The following is a 23307-nucleotide window of genomic DNA, read 5'->3' on the forward strand; positions in this document are numbered from 1 at the left end:
TATATATATATATACACATATGTTTCTATGCACCAAAAAAAGCTTTTAAAAGTGCTTTCTGATGGTGACATTTTGATGAAGATGAAGAAAACAACAGAAGACTAGAATTACATATGCCACTTAAGGGCCTTTTTGCTCCAACTCAAGAAAATATCTTATTTTGTTAAGAACCCACATACATCTAGGCTCTTATAAAGTATGTTCATGATTTCTGAAATTCCATTTTGGATTTATCTGCATCCATCATTGCCTCATAAGTGAAGATCCTAGAAATGTACAGAAATTTTTTTTATAAGTAGATTCTTTCAAATGGATCAATCCTAGGCAAGCTATTAGGGCCAGCCAGCTGTTTCCCAATCAAGATGAAAAATAAAAATCTGTAATAAGTACAAAAATCTAATTTTCTTTACTCCAAATGACTAGGTTTCCAAAGTTACTCAAAACTATATTCTCTAACTACTCATCTATCTCTATCTCTATTTCTGTCTCTTGCATATGAAAAGAAAATAGGCAAAGGACCTAAACTGGGGAAAAAAACAGTAAAATAATAAACTGGGTCCACGCACAAGTACAGATAGTTAATTGCTTAAAAGAAGACATATTTTCTCCTGAGATTCTTCAAATTGAAGTTTGAACTTTTTCTCACTGAACACATATAATTAATCTGTGGAATTTAATCCAATGGGGATTTGAGGGCATTTTATTTTTAGTAAAAATATCATCATGCCTAACCCAGTAAAGCAGTTTTAACGATTGACTTAAAAAATGCATGACTGCATATGTATTACTGTTATTTCTTTTAAGTATTATTTCTGTAACTTCTCTCCTTTAGGCAGAGAGATGTCTTAAGCTTGCAGGAAAATATGCCTCTGAGGGAGGTATGAGGCCTATAGCTGTATCTATATTTGTACAGAGGAAAATGAAGGCAGAAGCAGATAAAAGGATTCGATTTGGTCAAGGTCAGAGGGCAGCAGAGTTCACATCACTGCACACCTCCTTAGATGCAAAATGCCTTTTAAGGCTTGGCAGATGCAAAGGTGGGTAAAGTTCCCCCTCTGTCACAGAGCTTGTTGCATTCCAGCTGGAGAGGAAACAAAGGCTCTTAAATAAGCAGCCATAGTACAATGTGACTCTTGCAAGGCCGTCATATAAACAGTGTGTTTTGAGAGCACAGGGAGCCCCAGAAGTTTTGAGTAGGGGAGAAACAAGATCACACCAGTCTTTTAAGAAGATAACTGCAAAGCAGTGAGGGAGGCTCTGGGGTCTGGAAGGAAAGTGGCAGTAAGCCCTGTTATAATCTAACAGTATTTAAAAGAAACAGTGAAGACCTCAACTATGGCAGGAGGAGTAGGGAAGGCGAGAAGGTCCTTGACCCAGGAAGTGCTTCCAAAAAGAAAGTGAATTAATGACAACTAAATATGTGTGGTGAGGGCCGGCCGAGTGGCGCGATGGTTAAGAACTGGCTTGGGACACCAGAGGGCCCCGGTTCGGATCCCACCTATGAGGGCCAGTGGCACTGCCCTCTACAGCTAAGATGCTGAACAACAGCTCAACCTGGAGCTGGGCTGCCGTGAGTCGCCAGCAACAGCATAGGCTGCAACCTCTGTGGCAGTGGGTTGCCATGGGCTACTGTGTATAGCCAGCAGCTGCAGTGAGCGGCCGTCCAGAAGCCGGCGACTGATCTGCCTCGCTCGGGAAGAGCACAATGATGGTGCCAACTTGGTCCAGTGGGGCGGCATCCTCCACAACTAGACTGAAGAACAAGACGACAGCAACTTGTCTGTTCCCCTTCCCCCAATTCCCCAGCACTGTTCCCAGCCCCCCAATTCCCCAATTAAAAAAATATATATATATATGGTGAGAGACAGAAGCTAAGCCATTGGCGATTGGCATTTTTCAAGCTCCAGTCTTAGGTCCTCTTCTCTTTCCATGCCAATGTCACATATGTATTCAATTACCTTCCCTACACAAATGAATTATAAATAGATTTCTCTAGTCATCTCCTTAGAATTCCAGATCCATCCATTTAACCCATAGCTTGAGATGACTTCTTAGGTGTAATAGACACACCTCAGACTCAAGATGTCCCAAATCAACCCCAAATCCGGTTCTCTTGTAGGATTCCATCTCAGCAAATGACATCTCCATCATGCAGAAACCCATGTGTCATCCATGATACTTCCTTCCTCCTCACCTCCATACCCAATATCACTCCAAATCCTTAGATTTTCCTTCCTAAATATCATTTCAATCTATCCATTTATCCCCCTGCTATTGTCCCATCCCAAACTGTTGTCATCTCTGGCCTGGACATCTGCAAGAGCCTCGAAAATGTTCCTCCCACATCCATACTCATTCTCCCTACTACTGTGGGAATGAACTTCCAGAAAGGCAAATCTCTTCATGACACTCACAATGGGGTCAAATATATGGTGATGGAAGGAGAACTGACTCGGTGGTGAGCACACAATGTAACATATAGATGGTGTATTACAGAATTGTACACCTGAAACCTATGTAATTTTACTAACCACTGTCACCCCAATAAATTTTAATGAAAAAGCAAGCAAGCAAGCAAGCAAGCAAGAAAGAAAGAAAGAAAGAAAGAAAGAGAAAGAAAGAAAGAAAATGTAAAATGTGAGTGGCTTCCATTGCTCTCAGGCTGAAGGAACAAAATCCTCAGTGTGACCTAGAATGTGCTGTAACGTCGTTTCCTGCCCTCTGCTCAAGTCCTACATTGTGTTCTAAGCTCAGCTTTCCAAAGACGATAATTTCCTGACATCCAATATACAATTCTCACAGCACTGCGTAGTCTCTATTTACGCCTTAGCACAGGTGCACTTTTGTATTTATTGTTGTGTTACCTCATTAATGTTTTTCTCCCTGACTAGATGTTAAAGGCCATGATGTAGGGGCCAGGAGTGTTTATGCTCACCACTGAATTCTAAAGCACACTGCTATACTAGGTGCTCAATAAATATTTGAATAAAAGCAGATAAAATGAAGAAGTCCATGGTTTCTAATAAGGAAGAACAAAGAGATGAAGTCATTGATCAAAGTTGAGAAGAGAGTTAGACAATGAAGAGGTGGACAGATGAATTCAATCTAGGACACCAGTTTAGATTTTACTTTTAGATCTCCATAGGATACCCAGGAAGGTAGTGGAATATGCAAAACACTTTCCAGAGAGAAGCTGAAACTGAGTCATTCTGCATATGTACTTGAAACTTGGCAGTGCTAAGGGGGAAGGTATGAGAAAAGCTGCAAGCTCACATGCCTCCAGGGACCACCCAGAAAAGGTAAGTGTGAAATGGTGAAGTAGGAGACAAGTGGCGGTGGGTGTGAACTGGACTGATGTGTGCTCTGCTACGAGGCATGCAAGATCAGATTAAAACGAAACATCCTAGTAGCAAAACAAAACACTTCTACAAATTCCATTCAGCCCTCTTGATGACATCATGGCGAGTGAAGGAAAAGAAGGTCAAACACAAAGCCTTAGGTATGCAGAGGAGAAGCCAGCAAAGGAGAGGAAGAAATAATGATCAGGAAGGAGAGGCTTGTGGAGGATGGTCTCTTGGAAGACAAGAGGGGAAACTGCCTTATGAGAAAAGGCTGAATCAACAGTGTTAATGCTTCTAAGAGTTCAAGTACAAGGAGGATTAAAATTAGGCCATTGGGTTTGGCCATTAGGATTCTGCTTCATTAGCTTAGCATGCTCAACTCATGCTAAAACCCATGGTTTCCAGCTCTCCAGCCAGGTTGATTTTGGCACTTATTCTACAAATAGGGTGACCACACAGCACTGTTTCTGACCTTCGTTTACTCGGATCCCCTTTTTCTAAATGTATTTCACATTTTCTTTTAATGTTATTTTTAAAATTAAAATAAAATTTAAACTATAACTAACACTAAATCAAAACAAGGGTAATTTTAAATATGCTTCATATTATCACAATTTGATTATCCAACCACCTGGAGAGGTATAAAGGATAGGTATTACCCAATTTTTATAGGTAAGAATACAAGCTCAGGGAGGTCAGGGACTTATCAGGGATCACACAACCAGTTAAATGCCCCAAATCACAATTAGCTAGAATCTGTTCTGGTTAGCCTACTTGGTGATATGCTATTAACAGTATCAAGCAAACACTTCTCCCAAAGGAAACATACACACTCACACACCACGCCATGGTTCAGAAGTTCAACTTTCCACATGGAAAAGTTATGCTGCTTGGTGGAGCTATGAAGGTTGGAACCTTCTTCAGACCCCAGGAAACAGGCTGCCTGCTTTTTCCTTATCTGCTCCTGTAAATAAGTAGTTTCTACAATCACGTCTTTAATGGAGGCTGAACCTCATCTCTAGTGAGAACCCTTTCTTCTGGATGTATGGTTTGAGTGGTTGGGAAGCTGGATCTGCTTGAGACCTCTGCTCTTGGCCCCTCATATGGATAATCAATATGCCCAAACCAGCGACATGGTGATGTCCCTCTGGCAGAGCGGATGTGAGGTCACCGAAATGCCCCTTTGGGTCTCAAGAATGCTTAGCAACACAAAACTAATGGAATATGATTATCTCATAAAATTTTGCTTGATAGCCTCAAAATATACCATATTTTGCTGTGTATAATGTGCTCCTGTGTATAATGCGCACCCACGTTTTTGGCCCAAACTCTCAGGGAAAAAAAATATTTCATTTTAATGAAAATGTTTATTTGTTTACATGTAGGTACTTGTTTTTTGTATTACAAAGGAATTTGAGCATTTATTTTTTTAACATATTATGGCACAAGAAAGTTTATGTAACAAATAATTACAAAACACAAGAACAGATACAAGGCACAAGAAATTTTATGTACTGGTAACAAATTTACGCTATTTACTCATCATAAAAGGCCAAGAACTCTTCGTCATTGCAAGTTCATTATGAATTCAACAAAACCGATTATCCTATTCCAGGGTATTATTTTGCATATGGATATTGTTATTGATTTGTAGAGTTACACTTCTTTTTTTACCTCATAAGCATAAATAAAAGAATAAAAAACATTTATATAGGTATGCAATTAGTACTACCCATGTATAATGTGCATCCTGATTTTTTTCCTCACAAATTTGGGCAAAAAAGTGCTCATTACACACGGCAAAATATGGTAGTTTCTGAATAGGTGCCGCCTAAACAATTTTATTTACCCCAAAGTTAATCCCAGAAAGATCAGAGGTGTTTGGTTTTATGTATTAGTGATAGTAACGGCACCACTAGCTTGTTTATTGAGTGGTGAGTGAGGACTATGTGTCAGGGGTTTTATAAGGATTACCTATGAACTTAACAGCAAACCTTCAAGGTAGGCTACCTCAGAGTCAATACTGGCCTGGGGTCACACAGCCATTAAGTGGCAAATTGGATCTGAACTCAGGTCTATCTTGCTCTGAAGCCCACTCTCCCCCACACATTAAGCCTCGGGAATAAATTAGGACAAGAAATGCTGAGGAAAGGCGCAGATTCACTACCTCATTATTTTGCTACATAATAGTGTTAACGCCCCAAAGTCAGGACAAAAAAGCCTTATATAGACAGATATGGGCACTGTCTCTCATCTCTGATGCATGTGATGCATCAAGCAATCTCTCCCTCTCCACGTCCTCCCATGTTTATTGTGGACCATCTGGAAACTTCTGGAACCCGTTTCCAAGTCACCTGACTTGCTGACACCACAGAACTCTGACCTACAGGCTTTCAGTTTCTTTCTCAAACTCCCAATTTTTTTTTCTTAAGGAAGGGTCAGAATAGGGCATATTAACATATTTTGTCTTTCCTATACTGGAGGTTTTCATTTTGAAAACTCTAGTACAGCCTCTGGTTACGTGCTGTCTTTTTCAAAAGAATATCTGCCTAACTTTAATCCATTACTTGAATCTGGAATATACTAAACCTAATTGTTATATGGAGTCACCTGGGGAGAGTTTAATGGAAAAGCAAGGGAGCAAACTAGTGCCATATGATTAGGTTGAGTAATACTAAGTTTGTTTATCCAAGGCCCCTCAGAAGAATGAGCTGTATTTTTAACATGTGACTTGTTTTCCATATCTGTACCGAGACTTGTCACTACTTAACTGGACATTTAATTTTCTGCTTATTCATTTTTCGCCCTTACAGACAGCTCTCTGGCTATTCAGTAGGTGCATAACTCAGAGGAAAATAATTATAGAAGAGGGGACACAGGGAATGTCATAATTAAACCATGCGTTCACAAAATACGCTCCATATATCCAAAACACCTTGATTGCTATCATCAGGTAGATTAGGTTTTTAGCAAATACTTGTTTAAACAGAGTTTTCTCTAAAGTCAGAAGCAGAGTCAGCTCTCAGGATCACCTTATGGCACAAAATTAACAACATTTGCCTCCAATTTTAAAAATCATATGAGAAGTCAGAATGTAAATCAATGGATTTATGAAACGTTAGGGCATCTTTTGTGACCTTCTAGGGACAGGTTAATTTTCCCCTCATCTGAACTTTCATTAACAAAAGCCTCTGAGCACACCAATGGCAGGGGCAGAAACTTATTGCCTCATTATGCGGTTTAAACTTTTATTTTATGGTTTGGAGATTAAAGTTCCGAGAAAATATAGTTGCAGGGTCAATGAAAGTAAAAGATCTATGTGGGAGAATGCTGTTACCGCAAGTTTAAAAACATTCACTGCTTTTATAAAGAAAAAACAACAACAGTGTCTGCCAAAAAAATAAGAAATGATGATCAAAAGGGATGTAAGCCAATTACCAGGGTGAAAAACCCAAGCTATGAAATAGAGTCCAGGATTCCAAATCCTCTTACTCTCTTTTTCTACTTTACGTTGTTGGAAGTGTACACACAGACTATTTCTCTCTGATCTCCATCTAACTAATGGGCTAGTTGAGAATGCAGTGATATGGTTGACTTACTGCATGGTGACCCGCACAGGACAAACAAAAGACAAGGGAACCAATTTTATAGAAGCAAGCAAACAAAAAACTTAAGTAGAGAATTAAAGCTTGCTATAACTTTCTCCTCTAGAGAGCTCTGCTTGATTGCAGACAGAGCTTAAAAACCAGGTTTCAAAAGCCTAACACACTAGTCCTGTTATAAGAGCCCTGCCCAGGCTACGTTCAATGAATGGAAAACCACCTTTGCGGTTTGCCGTTGGTAATGAGAGAAGACAGTGACACAAGCACTAGTCCAGGAACTAGGGACACAGGGTTTGCTCTCCAACTCAGTTACTGGTTTTTAATGAAACAAAATCCATGTCCTCAGGAGCAGTTTTCCTCACACGCACTCACCCCTCTTTCAAAAACGAAATTAAGGACCTTTTGCTACAGAAATATTAACTGCACAAATTATGCCATAGGCAGCACTATTCCTTCCTGCCACTTGCTGTCCCTGGGTACCAATGCCAGGTGCCCAGAGCTGAGATGTGCCTCCTACTCCAAGAGGGGACAGCGGGGAGGGAGGATGACAAAGGCAGCATCCAGGAGGGGACCTGATTGGAGTCTGGGCCAGGGCAGGTGCCCAAGAGGGTTTTTTTTTCTCCTTCGGGAAGAAGTTATAATGGTATTAAAGTCTTTAAGAAAGGAATTCTGCTTCTCACTACTTTCCTCTCCAGTGATCTTTTTGAAGCCTTATTCTTGTATAATTCTAGTTCTTTGACAAAGGAGATTGACTCTGTCGATGTAGTAATTTAAGGGCAATTTATTGTGAAGTGGTAATTTATTAAGATTCAGGAGTGGAGAGCTCTCATACAGATGCAGGAGCTCAGCTCCTACTTGAGGGTTCCCTGACTCAGGTCTTTTGGGCAGAACCTATGGGCTTGATTTCAGTGACACAGAGAGCCGCACCCAACTTCTAATTCCTGACTTCTTCTCTTCCCCAACCCGGCCCCCATTTCCATGCATAGTTTGAAGTAAGTCTTAAAATGTAAGTTCCCTGAGTCATATTATGTTAGTTTAAATTCATAGGAAGTTATAACCCACTGGTCTCTCTGAAGAGCCTTGCAATGCACAAAGAAGCTGGGAAAGCCATGTTACTTCATTTGGCTTGGGGCCAGTTCTTAATCTTCAATCTCTTGAAAAATACTATTTTTTTTTTGTCATGATTATCATGAATGCCCCAACATGGTGGGGGCAGAGAGGGACCTGTTATAAGCAGGAAATAGGAACTTCTCTGAGATGTTAAATCTCCTTGCTGGCTATGACCATGCATGTTTTCAGTCTAGGATTCAATCCAGGAATGACCTTTATTTTGTTTGATAATAAAATGTGTGACCACATCCTAAAGAAGAGGTTTTGTTTTGAGGTAATGAAACCAGCAATTGTGGATGCAGACGAAAGGCAATGAGAGTCAAGTTTTATTTCCTCCGAAGTTATTTTCTGGCTCTCTTGGGCATCAGGCAATAAATTATCCCAGTTGCCTTCTTTCCACAATTCCTATCATCTTCCCTTGCAGGGCAGGTTTTTCAGGGTTCTGTGTTCTTCCCTCCCTTGGTCTCATTTCACGATCTGTCCTTCTTCCCCAGTGGGATGAGTTCCTGTTATGTCTTGATGAGACTCCCAGTCATTGTCAAGGACAGGTAGGTAGAAGTGTTGGGTCGTCCTTAGAAGGTAGTGTGCTTGCTTCTTGCCTCAATATAGTCAAAATGAAAGGTGACCCTGGGTCAGAGAAAGTCCAACTATTCCCTCCCTCCCTCCTTGTACACTCTTCCTCCCACGGGGGTAAAGCCCAGTGCAGCTTAGGCCAGCTCAGCCCGTAGGATCTAGGGGAATCATCTCTCTTGTTGCTTTCTTTCTCTGGTTCAATTTCCCTATGGCGGTCCAGCTTTCTTGGCACACAGAGGTCTAAAATTCAGTGAAGCATATAAGGTCCTTTGGCTCACCTAGGAGTCGGCAAATTATGGCCCATGGGCCAAATCCAGCCCTCTGCCTATTTTTGTAAATGGAGTTTTATTGAATCCCGCCATGCCCGTTTGTTTACATATTATGTCCAGCTGATTTCGTGCTACAATGACAGAGTTGAGGAGTTGTGACAGAGACCGTATGGTTTGTCGGCACAGCGAAAAATATTTACTAACTGTTCCTTTGCAGAAAAAAATTGCCAACCCTTAGCTTAGCCCACTGTAAAATGAAGCCGAAATAGTCAATATTTGGTTACTTGCAGCATTCCTGCCTAATAGACTGAGGTTTCAATGTGAAACAGAGCAGAAGTTATTTGGGACAATCTAGATTAGGTTAGGGGGAAAAAATGGGTGTTCTAAATAGTCCAGACCAACTTGTTAGATTTATACATGTATTGGGGTTTTGAACCAATGCACATTTGATTATAAACTATTACTGTGCCTCATTTTGTCACTGTTACCCTCAGGCCATGAGGGTCTAGGTTTGGCAGAACCAGCAGTAGAAAAGGCTGGCTAAGTATCATGGACTGTTCAGCCCCTCCATGCATTCCCAAACCAATGGTTTTTAGAATCCTCAATTGAGACACTGATGGGTCTTATCTTAGTCCCTCCATCCTTAGTATCTCTGGAAGCTTGTACATGAAGGGTCTATATTGGGACCCAAATGTTCTCAGGTTTACTGAGCATAATGACCTTGAAAAGCAGCCAATCTTATTTTCCATTTGTGTGTAAAAAAACTACATTTTTTTGTCATTTAAATGTGCACATTTCATAAATATACTATCATAGTGGGCCTTCTAATAGGGATGTGGTTTCTGCTTTCATGGAAGTTACTCTATAACTCAAAGAAATAGATAAGTAAATCAAAAACACATTCCATTCTGCACAACAAAGGAAACCACCAACAAGATCAAAAGCCAACATACTGAATGGGAGTAAGTATTTGCAAATCATATATCTGATAAGGGTCTAATATCCAAAATATATAAAGACCTCAATAGCAAAAGAAAACTAATAATCCAACTTAAAAATGGGCAGAAGTTCTGAATAGACATTTTTCCAAAAAAGACATCGAGATGGCCAACAGGTACACAAAAAGGTGCTCGACATCACTAACCATCAGGGAAATGCAAATCAAAACTGCAATGAGATATCACCTCATACCTGTTAGAATGACTTATCAAAAAGATAAGAAATGACAAGTGTTGGCAAGGGTGTGGAGAAAACAGAACCCTTGTGCACTGTTGGTGGAAATGTAAATTAGTACAGTCACTGTGGAAAGCGGTATTGAGGTTTCTTAAAAAATTAACAATAGGACATACAACCAGCAATTCTACTTTGGGTATTTATCTGAAGAAAGCAACACTAATTCAAAATGATATCTACACCCCCATGTTCACTGCAGCATTATTTACAATAGCCAAGATATGAAAACAACCTAAGTGTCCATTGACAGATGAATAAAGAAAATGTGGTATAAATACACATTTATTATTCAGCCATATGGAATATTATTCAGCCATAAAAAAAAACAATGAAATCTTACCATTTGCAACAACATGGCTGGGCCCTGAGGACATTATGCTAAGTGAAATGAATCAGACAGAAAGAGACAAATATTGGGTTGTCGGAAAAGTCATGACGTATTTTTGCAACGAAAAACATAGAAAAAATATGTCGTGACTTTTCTAATAACCCAATACTATATGATCTTATTTATATGTGGAATCTAAAATAAACAAAACAACAAAAAATAAACCAAGCTCATAGGCTGAGGGATACAGGGAATGGATTGGCGGTTGCCAGGGGGGAGGGGGCTTGGAAGGGTGGGGAAAATGGGGCCAAGGGGTCAAAAGGTACAAACTTCTAGTTATGAAATACGTAAGACCTGGGGATGAAATGTACAACACGGTGACTATAGTTAATAATACTGTACTGTATATTTGAAAGTTGCTAAGAGAGTATATCTTAAAAGTTCTCATCCCAAGAAAAACAAATTGGTAACTATGTATGGTAATAGATGTTATTGGACTTACTGTGGTGATCATTTCTAAATATATACAAATATAGAATCATTATGTTGTATACCTGAAACTTAGATAATGTTGTATGTTGATTACATCTGGAAAAAAAAAAAGGAACAAATCACGTTCCAAACAGTTATTTAAAGTACATCTCTGTAGAGTGATAACTAAATGTTGAGAGAGTTCCAGAGGCAAGTGTCAGGCCAAGTTACACTGAGGAGCTGGGGTTAGAACAAACCTTTTAAACATATGTGTTTTCACAGAAAAGGAAAGAACATTCATTTCAGCATTGGCGCACTCAGTAATCATTGCTATGGTTAATAATAAAGATAATGATGGTGGGAAAGGAATGTCATGTGCCAAGGCTCAGAAGAAGCATTACGTAAATGCCAAACTGAAATGAAGACAACATTTTTCCAGTTTACAAAATCTTTCACTTATCCACCAGGAAACATGATAAAACATATAAAACTGCCATTTCCAGGGGCCTCTGGCCATTCTTTCTGGCTTAGGCATTTGTGTCTCTATAAGAATGAAAAACTAGTGCAATGAAAAACACAATGGAGTTCCAAAGCCATGGTGAAGGGGAACACCTGCAACCTGGGTAGATTGCAATAGTCAGCCTAGCAGGACTAGTCACATGACTGTCCATGTCATGACGTGTCAGCAGAGCTCATCTCTGCCCCAGCTGATTTACGTTATGGCCCTAGTTCAGAGACAGAACATCTGAAAACAGGTCTGGGGTTCAGTCCATCAACTCCACAGAAAGGTTGGGAATAAAAGAGCCTTGAAAGAAAATCACGATCAATATAAAGATAATCGCTTGCTTCGAGAAAACGTCAATGGTGGGTCTAAGAATGTGTGGTATGGCTCAGAGGTGGGACCCGGGGTCCTGCGGGAGGGCCTTGTTTGTTCTGTCTCAGAGTACTCAGATCATTCTATGAATGGGGATCCTTAAATGTAATCTGGTTCAATCTCTCATCTTACAAATGAGGAGCGTCTGGGTGTCCATTCAAATACCAGCTGTGCAAAATGCAGTGTGTGGTGATATGAAGGATGCAAGTAGACACAAAGCTGAATTGGACATAGACCTCAGCTATCTTCCAAGAGTTTAGAGCCTACTAATGGAATGAAGATATACTTAAATATTACAAACGAGAAAACAGGCACTTGCATTTGAGAATCTCAGGTTTAGATTCAGTGCTATGAGCACACAGGGGAAGAATGTCCCTGCCTTTGGGGGGTGAGGGGGAGGTGGCAGAACAGGAGGTTTCATGAGACGTTCTCAGCTGAAATGAGGAAGTGGCAAACCTGGGTCAGGACGAGACCCTGCTGGAGACACAGTGGTAAACTAGGCAGACAGTCCATGCCCTTATGACAAATATGGGGTTTGGAGAGCAGAGCTTTTTTTTAATATAGACTTGAAAGAGGGAGTTTTGTTGATCCCTTGAGCTACTCTCTGGAGCTGCATTCAAGTGCAGAAAGGAGGCCACACAGAGAATCTGCATGAAGACAGACAGGAAATCTTCACACCGAGTCCTCTCTGTAGCATGTGATTCTCGTGTTCTGGGACTTGGAGCCTGAACTCATAGTTGGGGAGTGTTGGGAGCTAAGTGGCACATTCTGCTTTCTCTTCGCAAATGGCGGAATAAATAGCAGGTGGTTCTCCTCTATTTGGGGTAAATAGCTTCACTGTGGCCTCTGACCTTCTGGGGACATGTATCTGATTGCATGAGAAATTTCTTCTTGTGTTTCTCCTAAAAGAGGTTTCAATGATCTGGATATGTTGGTTTGTCTTTGATACTTGCTGGTTCAGCCCACTTGAGAAACAGTCCCATTCAGGAGGGGAAACCATAACTGTCAAGTGAATATTTTCCTACTAATTATTTGTGTCAATGGAGTGGAAACAACTCAGAAGGGTACTTTGTTTTTTGAATGCTGTAATGAAATGGAAATGCAGTAGCATTTTTCTGTGATCTTATAATAACCTTTGTCATTATTAGTGATATCATGGGCTACATCAGTCATGCTTTGTGAAAAACAGATTATTCTCCAATATGGTACATTCTTTAAAAGGCCCAGATCTTGTATTTACTTTCATAAACATATACAGTAATTCATGCTACCGAGGGAATTATTATGGGATCTTCTCTATATTCTCATGGCCTACTTCCCCCCTGCTTTGCAAAGGTTTTTGAAAAGTACCCCGTAGTAAGTAGGTCATGATTCTTCAAACTTTCCTGTGGGAAAAAGAATAATGCGGTGCAAACTTCTCCCATCTGAGACATAGTTAAGTTAAGGCAACATGCCTCGTGAAGTCACCAATGTACCGAGGAAAGGTGCTATGTCAGAACAGTATATGGCATCGTTTCTTAAGTGCTCTGGCTCAGTCAGTAAAAATCAAACCTACACTGTGGCAAATGGCAGCACCTACTCCATAGGGTTATTGCAAAAATTAAATGAGATGTTAAATACTATAAAGCACTTAGCATAATGCCTGGCACATAGAAAGCATTAATGATTCTTATAGCATCCTCTAAGAAGACTAATATTGGAACTTCAGATGGCCAGCCTACCCTCAATGGACACCAACAGAGCTTCCGCATAACCTCCGCCTACTCCAAACATCTCCAAGATGTCCTGTAACGTGAGCCGAAGAGTATCTACACATGGCATTCATTCAAAGTTACACGGTGAGCTTTCCTCCGTGAATTTGGAATTCATCTTGAGAGATTTATCAGGCATGTGAAAGGGAAATGTCTCCTAAATGAGCTAGAGAAAGCAATGAAAAAGAAAGAAATGAGGCCAACCAGTGACTTAAAACATGTCAGAGTCTGGTCTATTTTTTCCATCAACATGTGCTGTTCTCATTAATGGGAGTTTCTCACACACTCAGTAAGGGAATAGGCCAAAGTGTGTTTTATGATATAGCATTAGGGCTCATCCAAACATTTAAGGGATGTGGTAAGCCATAAATTTCCTCCAGACTATAATCATCTTTGTGAGATAAAGTACTCATGACCCAAAACATTTCTGACCTTTGAAATATTACCAACGTCTGTAAAATATTTTTTCCCAATAATGAGGGAACTTTCTGATATGTACTTTGTCATATGAGATTTGAAAACATCTCTCCAACTATCTTTCCCAAACATTTCTATTTTCTTGTTGGTCAAATCATTAGCCTAGATAATAGATGAGAGGTAGACAATAGCCCATGGGCCAAACCCAGACCTCTGCCCTTTTTATAAGTAAAGTTTTATTAAATTGCACCTAAGCTTAGTCATTTATATATTGTGGCTTTCACTTTAAATGGAAGAGTTGAATTATTGCAACAGAAATTGTATGACCAACAAAACTTAAAGTATTTACTATCTGGCCCTTTGTAGAATAAATTTGTCACACATAGCCCCCCCTTCCCCCAACCTAGATCATTCTCTTGTGTAGAAAGAATGAATTCCGCTTGAATAATGTCTATCAGATTCTCAGGGAATTGAAAAATTTTCCATGCTATCAAATCCAGATCCTTTGCCGATTGGAATAGAAATGAGGACCCAGAGATAGGTTTACTAAATTAGGACTCAGGAGTGGATCATTCATTCATTCATTCATTCATTCATTTCACATAATATACCACCACCACTGTAGTAAATACCAGGGTTAGAGTGTGAATAGGTAAAGCTTCTAGCCTCAGGGTATATAACATTGATGAGGGAGACAAACAGTGACCAGTTCATTTTCTCATTCATTCATTATCTGTTATGTGCATGCCAGAAATATTTTAGGTCCTGGGTATATGCCAGTTAACCACACAAACCATGCTTCTGATGGGGGAGAGAGATAATAAGAACATATAAAAATAGCAGATATTGGTAAGGCTATGATAAGAGTATTAAACTATATGAAATTGAGATGTTTTAATAGGTCAAAAATGGTTGAATATTGGCAATTTTATATGGTCAACCTATCCGAGAGATACGATAGAGAGTGACTTTTGAATGATTTTAAATTGGGGTGGGAAGCTTGGGACAGATTCACTGAGGGGGCATCTGAGCTACGACCTGAATGACAAGCATCATCCTGCCCTACAAATATATAATACCAACAATTTCCAGGCAGGGAGAAGCGTAGCTTGTGCAAATGTCCTAAGGCCAAAATAAGTCTGGCTTGTTTGAGGAAGAGACAGAAGGCCCGAGTGGCTGAAGCAATGTGGGCTGTGGGGACCGAGCTAGAATGTGGCTGGAGAGCTAGTCAGGGCTAGGTCAGATGGGGTCTTGTCGGTTAGGATAAGGATACAGACTTTTATTTCAACAGTAAAGGGGAGGCTTTTAAATAGAAAAGTCACATGATCTGATTTATGGCTTCTGAAGTGTTTTCATTGCTCTTGTGTGGAAAATAGACTGTGAGAGCAAGAACTCAAGCAGGGAAATGTGCTGGGAGGTCGGACAAAGTTCTGAGCAAAACAAGACAATAGCAAGCAAAGGTGGAGAAAAGTGGAGCGTCTGTAGATGCTTAGGGGTTGAAATCAATGTTAATAACGTGGATATAATTCAGAAGTTAAAATGAGGGATTAGGGAGGATGCCTAGCTTTCCAATTTGAATACCTGGCTAGATAGCTGCGTGACTCACAAACCAGCGAGCACCAGAAAAGCACCAGGTCTTGCGGGAGACTACAGATATAGTTTGCAACCTGTTGAGGTTGAGTCATCTTTAAGACATACCATTAGCTATACTGAGAACTGTGGGAGCTCTGAGGAAAGGTCTGGGTTGAGCCTTCTGAAACTGTGGGAGGAGAGATGGGGAGAGAAGTGAAGGCCAGTACAACCCCTCAGCAGACAAGATGGTTACAGACAAGGGGTGTGGAGGCAACTGGTTCCGTTAATGAGTGCTGGGACCTCACCTGTCACTTCATCTTTTGTGCTCCGTTCCCTCATCTCTAAATGGGAGAGTTAAACTAAATTTGAGGTTTTCCAGACTCTTCCACAGAGGTGACACAGGGGCTGGGGAAGGGGTATAGCAAGGCCAGGTATTCAGAGTTCCTTCCCCTGCTGACTCTCACTATCAACTTCCCCCCCTCTCCACCTCAAGCAATATCCATGAACATTAAATCTTGTATTACTCATATGGCCAGATTTGTCTTTTATTCTTTTTATCGTGGGTCTACTACATTGTCATTTCCTTTTTCTTCTGTGCACTAAGAATATTTTTTCTTGATTTAGCTGATTTTGATCCTTTTCTTTGAATGAAGTTTTCGTGTTTGCACTTTGCCAATGATCAAGAGGGGAGTCTTGAAAATGGCCAGCGAGTCTTTTGGTGGAAATTAGGTTTCTTTTATGCCCCTTATGGTAGACATTAAATTAAAAAAGGCCAGCAGCACCATTCCCAGACCTGACTTTTCCATTTGACAAAATAGACCAAGGATGATGTCAAATACATAGTTCTTGAGAAAGGTTTATGACCTGAACTTGTTTCCCACCAGCAGATCATGTCTGAAAACACTAAATTATGGTGTTGGCAGATTTAAAAATTGTTCCTCACAATCACTTTTTAAGCAACAGGTTTGGCCGAACTCCAGGCTGTATACCTGCAGCAAACATCTGAAAACAGTCTATACAGGTTTGATAGCCTTTTGGCTGTTATAAACCACACATTCTGCTCATTTGTTCATCAGACAAGGGCAGTGACAGGGTTCCTTTTCCTTGCTGGAATGGGGTCTCTCACCCCTGGATTTCGAAAGCATTCTACTGACGTAACTCATATCATCTACGACCCTGTATGGCATCAGCACACACGTCTTCGTTGATCTGCTAGATTATCCCATTTACAAGGTCACGCTGTGTCTCTGCTTCTCCCACATACGATAGGCAGAGACTTATTTTTGGCAACTCAGTGGTTTCAATGAGTCAGAACTAGCCAAAAGGATGGCTCCTTGTAAACAACTAAGGGACTTAAAATGCAATTCATAAACACTACCCCCTTTAGAATTCCTTGGGAAAGGCTTACATAGTGTAAAAGCTGATGGAATAATGCTTGCCAAGAAGAGGTGTGGACAGAATGAACTTGGTGTACCTGAAGTGGTCAATGTCAAAATGTTTGTCTTTGGCAGGGCTTTGCAACCCATGTTTGGGAAGCTTTACGGACTCTGGCCATAAAGTTAACTTCACATGTGTCAGGGACACCTTTAGGGGAAAGGCAACAGTGTCACTGAATTTTAAATGGGTTAAGACATGACCTCATTATCAAAAAAGGCCTTTGGAGGGCTTCATTTTCAAAATTTGTAATCGTCAGCACACATTCTCGAAACTTAGGGGCCCACCCTTCCACTTGTGCAATAATATTAATAAGTTAATCACCCAAAACAGTTTTTTAAAGCACTCTTAACCATTTCAACTTTAGAAATAGGTTACTAATCCAGTTAAAGGAAAAAATGAAATTCATTCTAATAGCGTCATCCTAAGAACATTTACAGACCTACTTCATCTCTCAATTACAAATCAAATTTAAACCTACAAACAAGAGAAACATCACTGACAGACTCATAAAACTGTTTGTACCGTTTCATCTAGAAATCCTTGCAATTATTTAACAAAAGCAAAAAGCTATATGCACAAAGATGTTCACTGTGTTGTTGTTAATACAAGTCAAGGACTGGAAACAATCTAAATTTTCAACAAATGGTAATTTAGTAAATATTATGGTGCTTTATTGAGCTATTAAATCATGGTTATGAAGTTAGGCAGAAACATGGAAATATGTTTGATATTTAACTGCAAAGAGAACAGATTATAATATGGCACACACTATCGGGTATGCCAAAAAAATGTACACATTTTAAGAGATGTTATCTTTGTATTACTTTTTAAAGTTGAATTGAGTTACGGTAGCAATGTGTAGCATGATGTTCACTCAAAACATGGCGTTAATCAAATGAGTATTAGCGTCATTCATTGTATTAAAATTTTAATAATTTTTTTTCCTTTGTTGAAATGTGTATATTTTTGGCACCCTCTGTATATACTGTACAGCATGTATACACGTGAAGTTCTAGAAAGCCAGATGCAAGAATTTGTAAAAAGAAAAAAAATTGAGAGGCGTATTGGCCATTTTTCTTTTATTTGCTATTTTCTATAATGTTGCTGCTTTTAAAAATAAGAAAAGTAGACAAACACAAAGGCAAAACTCATGAGAGGGAAATAATAGCTAATTAATATAAGATGTATGTCAGGAAAGAGGTCCCAGTAACATACACTTCGACTTTTATTCCTTATTTGGGTCTTGGTTTAGTGCCTGCCAATGGGACGATGTTTGGGGCTAGGTATTTGGGACATGACACTGTACAGAACCACTTTTAATAAAAATCCCTCGATTACACATTTTTGTATTTTAAAAATTGCCTAAAGTGCTTTTTGCTGGAAAATACCATTTGGTGTGACATTAAGGCTACAAATTCATCGTGAACTCTACCAAAGGAATCAGCTGACACTCAGGTGAGGGAACCAGGAACTGTGTCACTCTGAGCCACTTGGCTGCAATTTTTCTGGGCCACTGAGAGAGGCAAAGGTCATAGTTCACCTTTTTAGGCACATTCAGAGAAAGACCTTATTTCGTAAATTCTACTCAGTCCGTGTTAAGGTCAGCTGAGTGTCTCGAGCTATTCCAAAACTGACACAGGGAAAAGCAGGGATAATAGAAGGAAGACACGTTCCCACAGGCACTTTTTACAAGAAGAGCAGGAATAGTGTTTTCTGGAAAAAGTTCATTTGTTTGTTTTTTAATAGGCAGTCCCAGAAGTTTGCGACATCCCCTCTCATCTCTTTGGGGCCCCATTAAACGCAATACGAATAAATACCACCAGAGCTGGTTCCTGGGAGTGCGCTGGTATCAGGAATCGCTTCAGTAAGAGTGCACGCGCTCTCATTAAAATGCATCCGTACTCCCCTCTTGGAGTGAAACTGAGGGCTTCTCACGCCTGGCTTTGCACATCTGCTGGAAAGTGGTGTCCCTATCGACACGGAGTGTTCCTCCTACACGCAGATCTGCAGTCCCTGAAACCCACCCCAGGCATTTCACGTCGCATCCCGCGTTCCTTAATTGGGGTGGGGGTGGGGAGGAATTTGGCCATAAACTGAAACAGCGATGGGAGAGAAAGAAAAGCAGGCCTACCTTAAAACTTTCCAGTCTTTGAGTGGATCCAAGTCAGAGATTAAGGAAACCATTGTCTAAGAAGCCGGCTGAGAGCGAATCCAGTCCGAGAGGAGGGGTGAGGGGGTGGGTGCAGGGGAAGGAGCCGGCAGGCAGCCTTCTCGGCTCAGGCCAGCGCGACTGGGCGTCCAGCGCAGCTCTTCCTACTTGTAGGATTGATAAGCACTTGTCCTGGCTTTCCTCCACCCCCCAAATCAATCTTGCTCTATTATTACTTCCCAGCCACAGCTCATTTCTCCACACCACCTTTGACAGCCCTTGTAATCTGCTCCAACTGATCAAATTTGACCTTTTTGTAGCCCACTTTATTCCAAGCACAGCTGTCCGTTAAATCTCTCTTTATTAACACCGTCCTCCTTGGCTTTCTTTTGGAACAAACACAGATCAAGCCTGAAGCCTCCAGACTTTACCAGCAATCATTTACAGATTACTGCAAGCTGCAGCCCTCTCCTCCTTTGGGGCATTCCTGCTGCCTCCGAGATTTTGCTTTCATATTCCTGTCAGAAGACTGGTTAGGTTTCTTTCTTCCCTTTTTTTTTTTTTTTTTTTTTTTTGTGGTTTGGGTTCTGTCTGGGACCGCCAGCCTTGGGCTTAGTTCGAACTTCCCTCAGAGGCTGTAACTACATGACTGTTAGGATTTGTTTTTTAAAAATAATTTGGAACCCGGCTGCTAACAAGCCAGAATTTACAGTGTGTTTTCTGGCAGAGATTTTGCTACACTGTTTTCTTTTTCCCCCCTTTCTTTCTTGTGTTTTTAAATAGCATGGGGTGGGGGTGGGGGGGGGGAGGCTGTAGAATCTCTCTAAACATTAAGAGAAAGGGGAGTGGGCTTTTCTCTCTCAGCATAGATATCTTTTGTCCTTTATTTAAAACCGAACATCCTTTCAATAATCATCTGAAACCATGAATAACGGATGTTTTAAAAATATCAAGAGCAGGATTGTCTTCCTCTAGTATCTATAGTTCTCTTCCGACTTGTCCTGATGTAGTTCTTTGTTGAGTACTGAGATTTCTTCTTTTCATAAGCTCTGTCCCGTAAGCATGGTTTTCTGCTTTCCCAGGTCCTACCTCAGACTCTACAGCTGACGCTCTTCCTCCTGTCCTTACAGGGTCCTAGAATTAGAAGACCTTGGAATTATCTAGAACAGGGACCTCCAGACCGTGATCTCTCAGGTCATTGAGATTTTCATTACATGCCACGGGAGCTTCACGTGACGGTCTTTCCCTTTAAATCAAATTCCTCTTTTTCTTACACTTATTTTTAAAAGCATTTTTTAAGATCATTACCATAAATAGAAAAATCAGCTTCCCTGGTTTAACAACACAATTTGTATTGTACCTAGATACATGGACTGGCTACAGGCACTAATAGAGGCCTTTTCTCTCTTGCTTAAAAAGAGTTTAGTGAGTGTTACGGGGTGATATGGACACTCTTGCACCAACCAGAGACTTTCCCCTACAAGAAAAAGTAAACATTGGGTTGTCGGGAAAGTCATGACATATTTTTCTGTGTTTTTCAATGCAAAAGTGCATCATGACTTTTCCGACGACGCAATATTTAAAGAGAGTAGAGTGCAATTCAATGTTTTGAAATGACCTTACTACCTAAAATCATCAGCCAGGAGGAAGGGTTCCAAGTTTTTGCCTTCAGGCAGAACCTCCAGAGGAAAGAATCTGTTCAGTCACCGGGAAAGGTGTGGTGACAGCTTTGGAAAGCAGGCTGCTTTTACAGTCAGTAAGCTCTTCCAGTCCATTCTAAATGCCCCTCACAGCATTTTCAATCTGTTCCCCGTTACCCTTTTCTCCCAGGACCCCATCCTTAAAATATGCTGCAAACACTCAGTGTAGATGTGTTTTCTCTTTAACTGTCATATATACTTCCCTAAATGGCTGTAAATGACTCTCTCTAGAAATGCAACTATCTTTATGCTAAAATTAAAGAGAATTTCAGACCTTTTACCAACACCATTGCCTCTCTGGGGCTATTCCCCCCCCCCCCATTGCCTGTCCCTGTCCCACTAAGGATCTTGGGTCACACTGTAATAATGTATAAACATTTACAGAACACCTCTAATCCCCAGCTACTTCACCAAATGTGGGTGATAATAACAGCATTCGTGTAGAGTGCACCTCCAAACATTTCCGAATGCTTAGATCATTAATAAAGTGTTTCTCCCTTTAGAAAGTTAGCAAGAGAAAAACCAAAGTTGATAATGAAATGGTTTCTGTGACTACAGTGACATCATCCTTATGTCATTAACCCACCACACCCCTGAATTCAGATCTGGGGAAGGAAGGGGAAGGAGTCTTTAACCCCTGGAGTTCAGGGTTAATGGGTGAAAGGGGGAGGGACTTGGCTTTCAGCCAGAGGACAAAAGGACAAAAGCATGCTCATAAGTTACGGAAATACTGTTTTAAAGCAGTCATCTTTCCCAAAACTTTGTAAAGGCAGTCGAAACTTTCCCTTGAATACAATCTTGCACCAAGTCCAAGTACAGAAACAGGCAATAGTGAAAGTTGACCAGCAGGTATGAGGAACTGTTCTAATTTCTTTAGGTATGTTAACTCGTTCAGTTCTCATAGCCCACTTGTTAGTGAGGTGAGTTACCAGGAGCACCCCCATTTTGTTAATGCACGTGAGGACATTTGGGTATGCAGAAGGGAGCAACTGGCCTGAGCTCACAGGCTAGTCACCCACAGGGGGAGGTGTGGGACCTAGAAGGTGTCCCTAAGGGACCCCGTTGGAGCAACCACTGCAGGGCACTCCTTCCCATGCATCTCCTGCTTCACTCCCAAGGTGCCCTAGAGACACCCCCACCTTCAGGAGGACACACTTTGAAATCCACTTCCTGAAGGTATTTGGTGATGGGGGAGTTAAGTAATCTATTAAAGGTGTATTGAGTCCAAAACAAACTGAATATTGTGCTCTACTCTTTCTTAATTTTGAGGACCAAGTGTTGTCTTAATACATCGTAGATTCATTCCATGCTTTATAGATTGCAGATTTCCTTTTTCCTGTCCCCCTAAGCATTCTGAGTCTGAACAGCTTTGCATCAAAAGGATACATTTCCTACTAAGAAAAAGGCCATCAAAATGATGGTACCCTTCAACTACAAGGGTGCTCACTCAGCCAACTGACAAAGCCAACCAACAAAAATACTGCCCTGTTTAAAACTGGGCCAACTATTCACCTGTAACTCAAGAAAAGCAATAATAAACTTTCTATACATAAAACTCAAAGGCTAAGTTTAGTCTTGAGAAAGGTTGAGCTTAGCCCAGGCTTAAAAATATAATTTCCTCTATGTTGCAGTATGAATGGCACAATATCATTTCATTTGTCTTCTTTTTCTCATATTTTGATAAATTTACCCCTTAAAAAAATCAAATTATTTTGTTGTTGCTCGTAATGCCTCTTCAATAGTTGGCTCTTCTGAAGGGTCCCTGTGTGTTACAAAAGAACCAATCCACAAAAAGCAACATCCGTGATTGTCCCTCTAGGACCAGAAACAAGACTCATAATTCTCCTTTTAGTATAAATAAGACTTCCCGTGATACCCCTCTCTCTTCCCAGGTACAGAAACCAAAACCAAAATCCAAATCCAAGCGGAAAATCATGTCACTGTTTGTATCTCTTTCATCCAAACAAAGCCCCCAGCCCTCAGCTCCAAGTCCTGTAAACCTGTGGCTTCCATGTGTGTTGGGATTAGAGCCACCTAGGAAGCAAATTGCAGTGCAGGATCTCAGTGAGGAGACACCAGCAGGAGCCAAGGCATGTGGGTTTCATAGAAGACCTAGGTGCTCACAGAACACCCTGGGAAATGCTAAGGCAGAGTCAGGAAGCAGAAAATTTACCCTGGTCATATGACATCCCAGGTGGGTTTTCATATGGTTGTGGGTGATGTCACTGGAACCAGAGGTGCGGGATCTGTAGGGCTCATCTTATATGTTATAGAGCAGCAAGAAGCACCCGGAGGTGTGAATTAGCCAAGAAAGAAGGAAAACAAGCATTCTCCACCAGCTGGGAGTTGGACCAACTATGAAACAGAGGTTCAGAAAGACAGGTATAGGGCCTGCCGAGTGGCGCGATGGTTAAGAACTGCTTTGGGATGCCAGAGGGCCCCGGTTCGGATCCCACATATGAGGGCCAGTGACACTGCCC

The 23307-nt window shown here is 40.8% G+C and overlaps 1 protein-coding gene across 4 annotated transcripts in view; it reads right to left on the reverse strand.

The window, feature by feature from the left end:
* CELF2 (CUGBP Elav-like family member 2) overlaps positions 1-19634 on the reverse strand; it is a 505669-nt gene extending 486035 nt beyond the window's left edge. For 2 of the 4 annotated variants that reach the window (XM_019656963.1, XM_019656962.1), the window contains exon 1: positions 19110-19633. In XM_019656963.1, coding sequence (XP_019512508.1) covers positions 19110-19162 — 53 coding nt within the window. In that variant the 5' untranslated portion in view covers positions 19163-19633. Of the gene's footprint in view, positions 1-19109 lie in introns of all 4 variants that reach the window. The other 2 variants (XM_019656964.1, XM_019656965.1) reach the window with 2 other exon arrangements.
* Between the last annotated feature and the right edge of the window lie 3673 nt (positions 19635-23307).

The sequence above is a fragment of the Hipposideros armiger genome, unplaced genomic scaffold (assembly GCF_001890085.2).
Source record: "Hipposideros armiger isolate ML-2016 unplaced genomic scaffold, ASM189008v1 scaffold_271, whole genome shotgun sequence".
Taxonomy (NCBI): domain Eukaryota; kingdom Metazoa; phylum Chordata; class Mammalia; order Chiroptera; family Hipposideridae; genus Hipposideros; species Hipposideros armiger.